The sequence below is a fragment of the Perca flavescens genome, chromosome 6 (assembly GCF_004354835.1).
Source record: "Perca flavescens isolate YP-PL-M2 chromosome 6, PFLA_1.0, whole genome shotgun sequence".
Lineage (NCBI taxonomy): Eukaryota > Metazoa > Chordata > Actinopteri > Perciformes > Percidae > Perca > Perca flavescens.
Window position 1 is genome coordinate 17,265,925 of NC_041336.1, and position 12,298 is coordinate 17,278,222.

The 12,298-nt window shown below is 39.5% G+C and overlaps 2 protein-coding genes across 2 annotated transcripts; both read right to left on the bottom strand.

Moving 5' to 3' along the window:
* Positions 1-937: 937 nt before the first annotated feature.
* On the bottom strand, positions 938-5,743 carry opn9 (opsin 9). The gene is made up of 8 exons (XM_028580756.1): positions 5,625-5,743; positions 4,160-4,321; positions 3,854-3,993; positions 3,205-3,343; positions 2,931-3,045; positions 1,884-1,964; positions 1,316-1,807; positions 938-1,165 (listed from the first exon to the last, which is right to left on the bottom strand). Exons 1-8 carry the CDS (start codon positions 5,741-5,743, stop codon positions 938-940), a joined length of 1,476 nt encoding a protein of 491 aa, XP_028436557.1.
* A 1,732-nt stretch (positions 5,744-7,475) lies between these two features.
* Positions 7,476-12,298, bottom strand: gapdh (glyceraldehyde-3-phosphate dehydrogenase). Its single transcript, XM_028581025.1, has 12 exons — positions 12,246-12,298; positions 11,739-11,784; positions 10,211-10,310; positions 9,781-9,887; positions 9,564-9,654; positions 9,342-9,457; positions 9,037-9,118; positions 8,739-8,890; positions 8,553-8,631; positions 7,897-7,980; positions 7,709-7,806; positions 7,476-7,612 (listed from the first exon to the last, which is right to left on the bottom strand). Exons 2-12 carry the CDS (start codon positions 11,759-11,761, stop codon positions 7,543-7,545), a joined length of 1,002 nt encoding a protein of 333 aa, XP_028436826.1. The 5' UTR covers positions 11,762-11,784; positions 12,246-12,298; the 3' UTR covers positions 7,476-7,542.

Here is a 12,298-nt window from a genome sequence, read left to right on the forward strand (position 1 = left end):
TGTCTTTTACTGTGACCATTTACTGTTCAATATGTTGCTGTCATGAACGGTAATAATTATTACAGTTGCAGTTTTACAAACAAGAAAGTGAGCAATTTAGCTTGACGGACATGTTGCATCTCAGTAAGCTAGCAAGAGTACACAACAGACAACTTCCGTGTAGGCTACTTCAAAATAAAGCACTTCCTGTGACGGTTCGCAGTAAAACTATATTACTGTAAAAAAAAATAAGGGTGTGGACCTTTTCACATATCAGCTGTAAATCAAGTACTGTAAATAATGTAAATAGTTAGTTTTAATCACATTATAATTGACCATTTACTTTAGACTGTTTTAATCTAAACAACATGAATTTCTTATTCAAGTGCTTTAAATAAACATTTTACAACAATGCCGTACTTCAATACAACCATAAGATACTTTTAATTGAGTATTTTCATTTTCTCCTACTTGTATATTGTACGTTTTACTTATCTATTTTTTATAGCTTTAGTTACTTTGCATATCCATATTAATTATACAAAATATTATGAATAATCTATGATGTATCAAAGTGGATAAAGAGGAGACTTTATTGATCCGCTATTGACTTCCGCTATTATTTTGGTGAAAGTAACTCAAAAGTAATGCAAAAGTAGTGTAACGCATTACAATTCAGAGACAGTAATATTGTAATGTAACTAATTACTCTCAAATGACAGTAACTAGTAATCTATAATGTATTACATTTTGAAAGTAACTTGCCCAACACTGTCAATAGCTAGTCCTTCTTTACAACCTATCTATCTATCTATCTATCTATCTATCTATCTATCTATCTATCTATCTATCTATCTATCTATCTATCTACCTATCTATCTATCTATCTATCTATCTATCTATCTATCTACCTACCTACCTACCTACCTACCTACCTACCTAGTACCTACCTATCTATCTATCCATCTATCCGTCTACTGATGTTGCCGTGTCTCTGCCTGTTTCCTTGGGTGTCAAAGGAGGAAAAGTCCAATGCATCAGCCCCTACTGAGTTATTATCTGCCCAGGAGTTTGTTCCTCTTCCTCCACTCCTGTTCCCTCTGTTGTTCTCTTTCTTTAGATTTCTGTTTTCTATTTCCACATAAAAAACTAAAAAACTACTGGCGGTAGTAGAGGCTGATTCTCCCTTAAAGAGAAGAGAAGAAAAAGAGACTTAAAACATGGGCCTGCACAAATCTAAACTTGCACTATTTTCCCAAGAAACAGTGTCAATGTGCTCATGTTACTTATTTTCACATAAGCTCTTCTTCCTCCCCTGCATTCGCCTCCTTTCTGCCTTCTCTTGGCCAAACACCATCACATAGACATCATGCCTGAACTCCCTGTTCATGATCTGGTAGATTAAAGGGTTGACCATGATGTGGGACTTGGCAAACAAAGCAGGAATCAAGGTGACTACAGGAGGGAGACAGGAGAATGGCTGGGGGCTCCGGGTCACTGGTATGGCTTCTTTGTCCAGGGTGGACCTGAGCATGGCATCACTCAGGCCGGTGATGGAGGCTGGATTCATGTTGTTCACATCGCTCCACTTGCTCTCAGAATTATGGTAGATTTGTCTGTAATATTCTGTAGCTGTCCACCTAAACAGTGAGGGGATGTCCAGGATCTTTGAAGCATTTGGAGAGCTTGAGGCCATACCAGTGGACTCCTCCACCACAGTCTGTAAAGATGCCTCTGGGTCATCTCTGCTTATGAGTGCAGAGATCAGAGACACTGTGGCATAGGGCATCCAGGCCAGGAAGAATGTGGTGCACACCACAGCAGCCATCTAAAATAAACATAAGCTTTATTTTTCCTGCAGGATGTGTATCAAGGAAACTGAAAATGATCCTCATAGGGTTTACCTTTGTAAGTGTCAGATTTTTGCTAGTGTGACTAACGGAGGAGAATGATATAGATGCCAGAGTGTGATTAGATCTGTAGACCTGAAAACAGAAGCAACATTTTATTATACCACAATTCACAAGCACTCTATTTTATTCCTACAAGGGCAACATATATAAAACACCTGTATATGTATACTGTATATAGCCATCATGTGAGTAATTTTTAATTTCAATTATAGCGTCTTTTAAATTATTCTGATAGAGAGTTTTTGTTGCTTTAAGCCCATTTAGTGAAGTTTCCCTTGTCCAGTAGGGGAGGGAGCTGATAATTTCAGTTGATACTGTGCTTGTTAAGACCTGGATGTGTCTTTGAATTAACGATCCTGTAAATTGGTTTACATGTATGCAAAAGTCTGTGTGGTTCCTCATCCGTGACTGGCCAGCTGCTGTTATTCCTTTGTAGCTGTTTATTATATGTACCTAATTTAAGTTTGTCAAACAATCTGCTCCTGCAAAAAAATAGCCATCAGTTCTCGGTAATTCTTCATTTGCCCTCTCACGTCTCACAGGTTCAAAATTATATGGCTGTGGGCCATCGTACATGTTATTAGTGGTTCTTTCCACCTCTCCCTCATTCCAGTCACTCGCCATAGTTCCAGTACTAGGCTGAGGCACGTCTCCCCAACGTGACGTCATCACCGAATTGCATTAAAAAACCAGCCAATGCCAAAAAACTACAAAAACTGGCCTTTAACACTATTTGGAGAACTTTTTAAAGATGATATACATATCTTGAGTACTATATATACCTATTAATCAACAGTGGTGGTTAACCTGCAACATGGGCTTTAATGGCCAAACTTCATGGGGTAGGAGGTAGTGGTGTATACATTTGTCCGCCACAGTGTCCTTTTCAATACTATCACTAGAGGGTGCCAGAGTTGCAGTCTATATATTCTACACATTCTGACGGTAAAGGAGTGACTAATACATCTGAACAAAATAAATACAGACACAGCTCCCAGACCCTCCTTTTTTGAGTCATGAAGCAGCTGTGGTCCTCACCTTCAGAAGGATGGCCACATATGAAGCAACGATGGTGAGTGCAGGAAATCCGAAGCATAATACCAGGATGAGGAAAATATAGATTCTTTCATTTAGAGACAACCTCATTTTCCACCTTGAAATAGAGATACAGGCAGACTGGTTATCGCTCACATGTTTGTCTGCAAATTCATGAAGAATACAAATGAGAGAATGCACAGACTAGATCTGGGGACTTTTTGTGGCCATAAACAAAAGAGGACCAAGCAGCACTTTAACATAAATCAGAGATTACCAGTTGATGGTGCAGCTGGTCCCATAAGGTTCTGGTCCATAACTTCCAAAGCCAAAAGCAGGCAGCAAGGCCCAGAACAATGTGTAAACCCACACCAGCGCTATGGACAGATACACATGGCGCCTCTCAATCCATTGGCCTAGAGGGGCAAGAAGCATGAAGCCACATAATGAAACTGTGACTATTTAAGCAGGGTGTTCATGTGTAAGCATACTGGACACTCAACCTCATGGGTTGTCTTGACAACACCTTGAAGTCTTGACATCTCTCCTGAAACACCACTTGACACCGCAGACTACAACCTCCCTTAGTATAGCCACTGTAATTCTGTAAATTGTCCTTGGGTTTCATGAAAGGCGCTATATAAATGTCAAAGTTATTATTATTATTATTATTATTATTATTATTATTATTATTATTATTATTTCACTTTAACATTTTCTTGAGCAGGCTTAATTGACCTTAGCAATTATCAATTAATGAATGACTTAAATCAATAATTCTTTAAATCCATACATTTTTATGAGAAAGGAGGGTATTGTACAGACTAAAATATCTATATTGTGTAAGTGAGGTCTGTGTAAAAGCCTCTGTGGCAATTCATTCAAGAGTCATGCCTGTGTAGATTGTACATATTAGGAAGACTTGCCATATCTTAAGCAGCAGATCTTCAGGCAACGGTCCAGAGAGATGAGACAGGTGGTGAGCAGAGAGCCAATGCCAAACACAAAGCCCTGAATGCCGTACCAAAGGCACCCTGTCTCCCCAAACACCCAGGCATGACACAGACTGAAAGAGGCAGAGAAGGGCTTTAGTCTCCCAGCATAATGGATCATCACCTTCTGTCTCTGACAAATGGCTGCAGGCCTATATGTGGTTTGTATTTATACTTACAGTGTCATCACCCAGGATTCACGCCTGGTTATTTATTGGTTGATAACAAAGTATTCTGTACCTGGAAATGATGAAAAATGGCCCTCCCAAAAGGCTGAAGCCAAGATCACAGAGAGCCAGGTTGATGGTCATGAGCTCTGGTGGTCTGAGCTTCTTTCTTTTCCGACAGTAGACTAACAACACTGTGCCATTGCCCAGCACTGATGCAACACCTGGAGAAAGAGAAATAGTGAGGAAAAGAATGCAGAAGTGACTTCAACTTTGCTCTTTAAAATACCAGTTATGACGTGAGCTTGACCAGAGAGCGTCACAGTGGATCAATGCATAGTTAGTCACCTATATTCAACTTTAGGGACTAATAAGGGTATTCTTTCTTTCTTTCTTTCTTTCTTTCTTTCTCGCTCTGTGTTGACCTGAACCCTTGCGCTACTCCACAGAAAGCCAATTAACCCAGACAAATCTTCATTGATCTGTTATGGGAAGAGTATTTTGTTGAAGTGTTTTGTATTCCGACGACCTGAACTGTCTGTTTTAATTTGACAATGTCCGGTTTTGTCTTTTGTGTTGACCAAGACATACTATATTATATATTCTGTTTGCTTGTTGCACCACTTCTTTGGAGCTACAGGATAGATAGATAAAAAGACTCACTCAAAAACAATACTCAACAGTTTTGTGTCACCACTTATATATGTAATTTGGTATGATATATTTGGTGTTTCTGAAAACTTGGGATCTTCACTAGAATTTCAGATAAACTTCAGCATGTTTGAATGTTGCTTGTCTTTAAAACAGTTTGCAAATATGGACCTGCCGGAAACAGACGCATTGCTGCTAATACAAATACTGTATCTTACACAAACTACTGACTGCACAGCCACTTTAAAGTCACTTACATCCAGAGACACATAAGACTGACTCATGCACACACATGAAACGCAAAATGTCTCATTACTTTCCATGCCATGCCTATTGTTCCATTTTACTTATATTTGATATTTTTATACATATATTTTATTTCTACTATGTAGTTAGGCTACAGCACATTACATTTTGTTGTACATGTCCAAAGACAATAAAGCAGTCCTTCCAGAAAAATGCAGAGGTTTTTTGTGATTGTTGCGGGCAAAAATCCTTGATTATGCGGCACGTTTTCTTAAAAATTGCGATGGAATATGCGGGATATTTATGCAATTTTATGCAATGAAATTGCGGGAACTTGCAAAAACTGCGGTTTGATGAAAAAGAGATTACATCACTTCAAGGGGAAAATGGCTGCTCTTGTAAGTAAAACACAACATTTTTCTTTTCATTTTTCTTTCTGCTAAGATATATGTGACACGGAAATCGGCAATTTATGCGGCAAAAGTGCGACGTATTTGAAAATATGCGGACTTTGGCTGATTATGCATTGAATTATGTGATCGCATAATCGCATTTTTCTGGAGGGACCGATAGAGGTATTCATATTTGTATGATAAAAATGTCCTCTGAAAGTGTCTTAAAACCTGCTTACTTATGAAGGTTAGAAGACAGCGACAGCCTCTGCAGAGGGGGACAGTTGGGAGAGGAACAGTGTGTGGATGGACGAGGGGACAAAGCAGGGGACAAACCAGGAGCCCCTCTGTGAGCCACTGTCTCCCATGGACGTACTGCACTGACCCACAGCAGTATACAGAGAGGAGAGGCAGCAACCGGAGCTTCAAAGAGCCACGGAGGCATTTAAAATACTGACATTATAACAACTACTGTGTTTAAAAACAGAATAGTGACAGAGATAAAATTTTATATTTTCACAGTGCAGAGCTTTACGTTCATAAAGTATTATTCATATTATTCTGCCACTGCTCATTGGCCCTGCAGTGCATGTAAACTTTAAAAACACACACATTTCTCTCTCCTCTTCTTGAGTTTCATATTAATAAGATTCCTTGAAAAGTTTTTCTACCGACAAAGAATTATAAATTACTACTATAACTCTCTCTTCATCCAAGATGCACAAACACACACCTGCAGGAAAACACAGCACCTACCTTCCTGTTGTCTGGTTGCCAGTCTTCTCTTCTCTCAGCTGGCCTTCATAACAAAGATTGTCTCATATTTTTTCCAAATCTTAATGTGGCCACTTCACCTGAGGGCTGAAAATTCACTCTTGACAATCGGGCTTAGAAATGATCAGCGAGAGGCATGCAAACTGAGAAACCATCTGGGAGAGAGATGAAAAGAGGGTGGGGCAATATTTGAGAGTGCTTAACCTCTGACCCGCATCGTGTCTCCTCTCCAGCCACCTACTAATTCCATGTTCCCTTAGAATAATTTTGAATACATTTCAATTATATCTGTGAAGTAACCCACATGTTTCACACAGAACATATCTTAGAATAAAGGGTTGATGTGTCACAAAATATTGAGATATCTGAATGAATGTGTGGTTTAAAGTGAACTTTTGGTAACAGATCTTCCATTTGACTTATTGAATTAACATGCACACAACACTAAATTGTCAGTTTATTTCTGTGGTTGGAACTGATTGAAAAATACTGAGCTCTGAAAACTGCATGGTGTTATTGTAAAGGCTGTTCTCATATTTATATTAGGAAGCTCTTCCATGGGGGTTTATTGGAGGAATGAAGTCACATTTGTCTTAATATGACAAATTTGCTGTAAAGCCATCAATATCCTAACACACAGGAACCATTTCATTTCATAAAATCTATTTTCAGGAAAATTCAAAAAGTTAAAAAGGAAAATACCATTAAACTATACACTGTTCCTCTTGAGCATATTCGTATGCATATGTACAGTGTTTTTAAAATAACAAATCCTTCGCTTTCAAGTCGATCAGTGACCAATACAGATGGACTGGGTATGAGACAGTTTTATAAAAGGGATGTGGTGCAAAGATCGCTTTGAGCAGAAATGATCCCCCACAGTTTTACCCATTTAAGATTCCAAGCAATCAAGTGTATTCCAAAGGAGGACAATTGTGATCTATGGATAAAAACCTCTTCCAAGGGTTTGATAATGTCATTGACCTACATAAGAATCAATCTGCAGACCGCAGCATTAACCCCAGAGGAGCAGTTTCTATATAGATTTCTGTGCAGTGACAAAAGAGGATAGGACGGTGTGATTCTCACAGAGGACTTTATTCCAAAACTGCAGTAATTCAATACTACAGACAAGGACTCACAACTTCACTCCATCTCACACAAGAACAGAACAGCGAAGAAATACAAAAAAAGGAATTGATCACCAATTTAAATCTTTTCGTTGGTTTCTGTGGGACCTTTCCTCAGGCATCTGGTTGTAGTCGACTATCATTAAGGAAACAGGCAGAGTCATAAATAACACAATCCTCTATTGCGTATGTATGACTCCGGTATGAGGAGGAGAATGTGGGTGATGTGGCATAGTGCAGTGACAAGTGATCGGCTGGTTGGTTTACTCCTTGGTAGACATGTGGGCCATCAGGTCGCAGACACGGTTGCTGTACCCAAACTCGTTGTCGTACCTGATTAGGAAGCAAGAAAAAAAAAAAAATAGGAGTCAACATGCATCGCTGAAAACAGATATTTCGATATGAAAGTAATCCATGCTGAAGGCGTACCATGTGACCAGCTTGACAAAGTGGTCATTGAGGGCGATGCCAGCACCAGCATCAAAGATGGAGGAGCGGGCGTCACCGTTGAAGTCTGTGGAGACAACCTGCAGGAGAGAGAAGAGAGAACGCCACGTTAACAAGAATACTGATCGAAAAACTGTTTAAAAGATCAGTTATAAGAAAAACACACGTACCTGGTGCTCTGTGTATCCCAGAATGCCCTTCATGGGTCCATCAGCTGCGGCCTTCACAACCTTCTTGATGTCTTCGTATTTGGCCTGTTAAATTCACATAAACACTATTAAAAAAAGGACAACCTGATGTTATTCCAAAATTCTTATGGTCTACAAATTTCATGAAAAGCTAAAAATCCAAGATCAATCTCAATACTTTGACTTCCTATCTGTAACCCTCGGACCTATGGGTTTCTACTGAAAATGTACATGAATATATGTAAGCAAGGCAAAAAACAGGTCAACATTTACATGACACAGCATACATAAAGAGATAGGGAATACATGCAAGCTATAGATTTGGTGCAAAAATGTATTGGGGATTATTTTAAACCATGGTTAAGATGCATTTAGTGTGCTATTTAGCGGTTATGACATTAGGATGGGCTACGCAACATTGACTCAGAATAAACTACAGTGCCTTATTACCATAAACATATGTACTGTAGTCCACACGGGAAATACTTATTAGGATAAAGTAATAATTGCTGGTTTTGGTTTTTTGATTGAATTTTAAAATTTGTGAACAGTAAAATTAACATAAAATACCCAACTTAAGTAAAAATACATTTTAGTTTGTTAAATGTCATGAATGCTTCTAGTTTGTGGTCACTCACGGGTTTCTCCAGACGGACTGTCAGGTCAACCACGGACACGTTGGGGGTGGGGACACGGAAGGCCATGCCAGTCAGCTTGCTGTGAAATACAGAGTAGGTAAGGTCACAAGGGAAAGTCACTGGTTTTAGTGCAAGTCATGTTCATAAAATAATCTAGTATATTGCAATAAACCTATTGGCACTGACCCGTTGAGCTCAGGGATGACTTTGCCGACAGCTTTAGCAGCACCAGTAGAGGCGGGAATGATGTTCTGGCTGGCACCACGGCCGTCCCTCCACAGCTTGCCAGAGGGTCCGTCCACAGTCTTCTGGGTGGCAGTGATGGCATGAACTGTGCTCTGATGGACAAAGACACAGAGAGGAGGAGGATTAAATATGACTAAAGCCCCCCTCTAGGTTTGTGTTTTGGGCTGTCCGTAATCTGGTTGAGGGGCTGCTGAGCATCTCTCTGCCAGATTGTTCCCAGGAGTGTTTAAATCCTCACCATCAGGCCCTCAATGATGACGAAGTTGTCGTTAATGACCTTGGCCAAGGGGGCCAGGCAGTTGGTTGTGCAGGAAGCGTTGCTATGGAGAGGCAAAGAACATCATCAGTTAAATGAGGATTTTCAAAAAAAAAAAAAAAAAAAAAGGCACCAGCTTAAAACGTTCTAGCACAACAAAGTTCAACCTACATCTTTTACACATCAGAAGCAGGTGTACAATGAGTGAAACACTAAATAATACACATTTTCAAAAACTGAATTTCAAACCACTTAAATATACAAAAACAAAGAAACCTGGTTCTTACCTAACAACCTTGAGGGAGTTGTCATACTTCTCGTGGTTGACGCCCATGACGAACATGGGAGCGTCAGCGCTGGGTGCAGAGATGATGACTCTCTTGGCACCACCCTTCAAGTGAGCCTGCAATGTGTTTTGAAATAGTATTTAATCTATTTCCTTTTTTGTCAATTGCACATCACATGTCATTATTTTATTCAAGAGTTTGAGACAGGATTTAGATACGTACAGAGGCCTTCTCAATGGTCGTGAACACACCAGTGGACTCAACCACGTACTGGGCTCCAGCATCCCCCCATTTGATGTTAGCGGGGTCCCTCCTGAAGAAAAGACAGAAATGAAAAGTTAGTCACAATACATGCTTACTCCGTTCTCTTTTGCCAAGGTCTAAAATTATAATTAAACTGAAATGCTTTCTACATTTAACGCCTGGTTAGCAAACTCACTCATGGAAAACAGTGATTTTGTGTCCATCGATGACCAGCTTGTCTCCCTCAACCTTGACCTCACCATGGAAGCGGCCGTGGGTGGAGTCATACTTGAACATGTAGACCTAAAAGAAAACGTGAAGGAGGGAAACAAAAGACAAAAGCAAAAGAGATTATTTGAAATTAAATCTGATTTAAAAGACCACAAAAGCCTTCATTACATATTTAATTTAGCCAGTGTGCATAGATGCAAGATCACTTAATGCACTCTCCTCATCTGAAATTACATTTAAATTCATCATAGTCTTAGGTGATTCTCATCTTCCACATAACTTCCCAAGTGTGTAAAAGAACTGAAAACGCCACCAACCACCACCTAAAGTTCAACTAAATTTACAAGCATGTGGCAGATGGCTGGTGTTGATTTCAAACAATCTTCATCACTTACCATGTACTCCAGGTCGATGAAAGGGTCATTGATTGCCACAATCTCAACCTTTTTGGAGGTGAAAGCAGCACGGGTCACCAGACGCCCGATGCGGCCAAATCTGAAAAGTGAACAGAGTTGTTTCATAATCTGGCCTCTAGATGGGGGTGTGACACCATGCAACTCTGACCAAAGTCACTGGCTGATCCTTGTTATGTTCCATAATGAAGCTCCATGTTTGTAAATCAGTCATGAATATGTAAAATTGGGGTAAAAACATTCACTTAAACCAAAGCATGGCCTACTTTCCATTACAGCTTTTTTTCCTTTGTGTGGGATACATAAAGTCCCCAGGAAACCTGAAAGCACAGCTGAAGAAAGGGCAGGGTTCAGGAGGAGGGACAGATGGAGGTGTGTGTTGCACAGCTCTCACACTCCCCTCTCTGGGGGCTAAAGTCGAAATGGAGCTTGAATGTGGTAATCCTGGTGACGGCAATTCAGTGTTTGATCAGCGGCTGAGTTACTTTTTAACCGCAGGTCCAAAATCATGGCACAGATACAGTCTGTGCTCAGACACTGGGGGAGGAGGACGAGGGGCGGAGAGATAACAGATAGGTAGGGAAGACTTTAACGTCACAATAAGCACATTCAATAACATTTAAGTTATGCAGGTCCTCTTCTACTTGGTATAGACAGCAGAAAAACAATCCCCTGTTAAATGTACCTAATGCTGAAACCATTGCCCACATTGTTATCTGCTGAGTGACCAAAGTTCAGAGTTCAAGAATAACATGAGAACAGCCAAGTGACTGTACACAGGTTGGTGCCTGGCCATTATTAATTAATGGCAGAGGGGCTGCAGTTTGGGCACATTTAAGCCTTCAGTGAAACAGAAAACAGGTTTTATAGAGTTTCTCTATACTAAAACTGATATAATTCTGTTGATTCTTTTGAAGTATGTATTTAGTAGCCTGTCAATTAACTACTTACTTTTATTTCTAAAATAATTAATTTCACTCATATCTAACAGACAGTCTTAACATAATCTTCCTTGTTCTGGTAATGTGGTTAAATTCTCTTTTAGATACAAGTTGTTTTTTTTTTTTTTTTTTTTTTTTTTATAAATAGTTCTAACTGACAGTGTCCATGATCATCTGCATAGCTTTCTCATTTTTATTTAATGACATTAAAGCTTGAGTTTTTAGTAGAGGTCTTTGTATGAGCTTTTGGACATGCTTTGGTTCAGCCGACTTTAACTGACAGTTTATCAGAGTATATGTAGGGAAAAAAGTGTGTATATAATTTAAAATGTCTCTTAATAATTGTATTTTTAAATGCAAACAAAAATAAAGCTTTAGGAAGTACAGATAATGCTTTTTGAAAAGTTAACAGAGGCAGCTGTTACAGTAAATCACTGCTAATGCCCGCTGTGTGCACAGATGAGAGGGGTGTGGCATTGTGAGTTGGGGCTGCTACTATGAGCGTGTGTTGAAGTTAAGAGTTAGTTTGGTTGATTCGGTTAGGCGAGTGAATGACAATGAGCCCTTACCCATTGATTCCAACTTTCACCATTTTGACTGGGTTGTCTTAATCCTCTGGAATGAGAAATGAGAGGGAGAGAGAGTAGTTCTGAATAATGCATTCTGTTACATACGGATAAACCGACATTTATTATGCCATATATTAACTTTCTCTTGATAAGGGACAGTTGCTAAGATTGTGCGTCGAGATTTGCAAAGAGTTTAAAATGAACAAACAAAAGTATTCCACTAATGGACTGTGACCACAGGCCAAGTGAATCTGAAGGTTTAGAAACTAGTCAATATGTGCATTATAAAGCAATTTTACATACTCATAAGCAACCATAATTACATTTAAAAAGGAGTACAAAGCAAAGGAAATGTGTGTAAACGTTATGACCACATGTACTTTCAAATTAGGTTCAATTAAGTCCATGCAGTTTGTTCCCAGGTGATCTAAATCTAGCCATGCCGCATGTTGCTGAGGCCCTGACCCTCGATCTGTCTGAAATAATGTAGTTGTTGAAGGTATTTACCGTAAGTGAGAAGCCTCAGTCTGTCTTGCGACTCCGGTTGTGAGTGGGGAAGA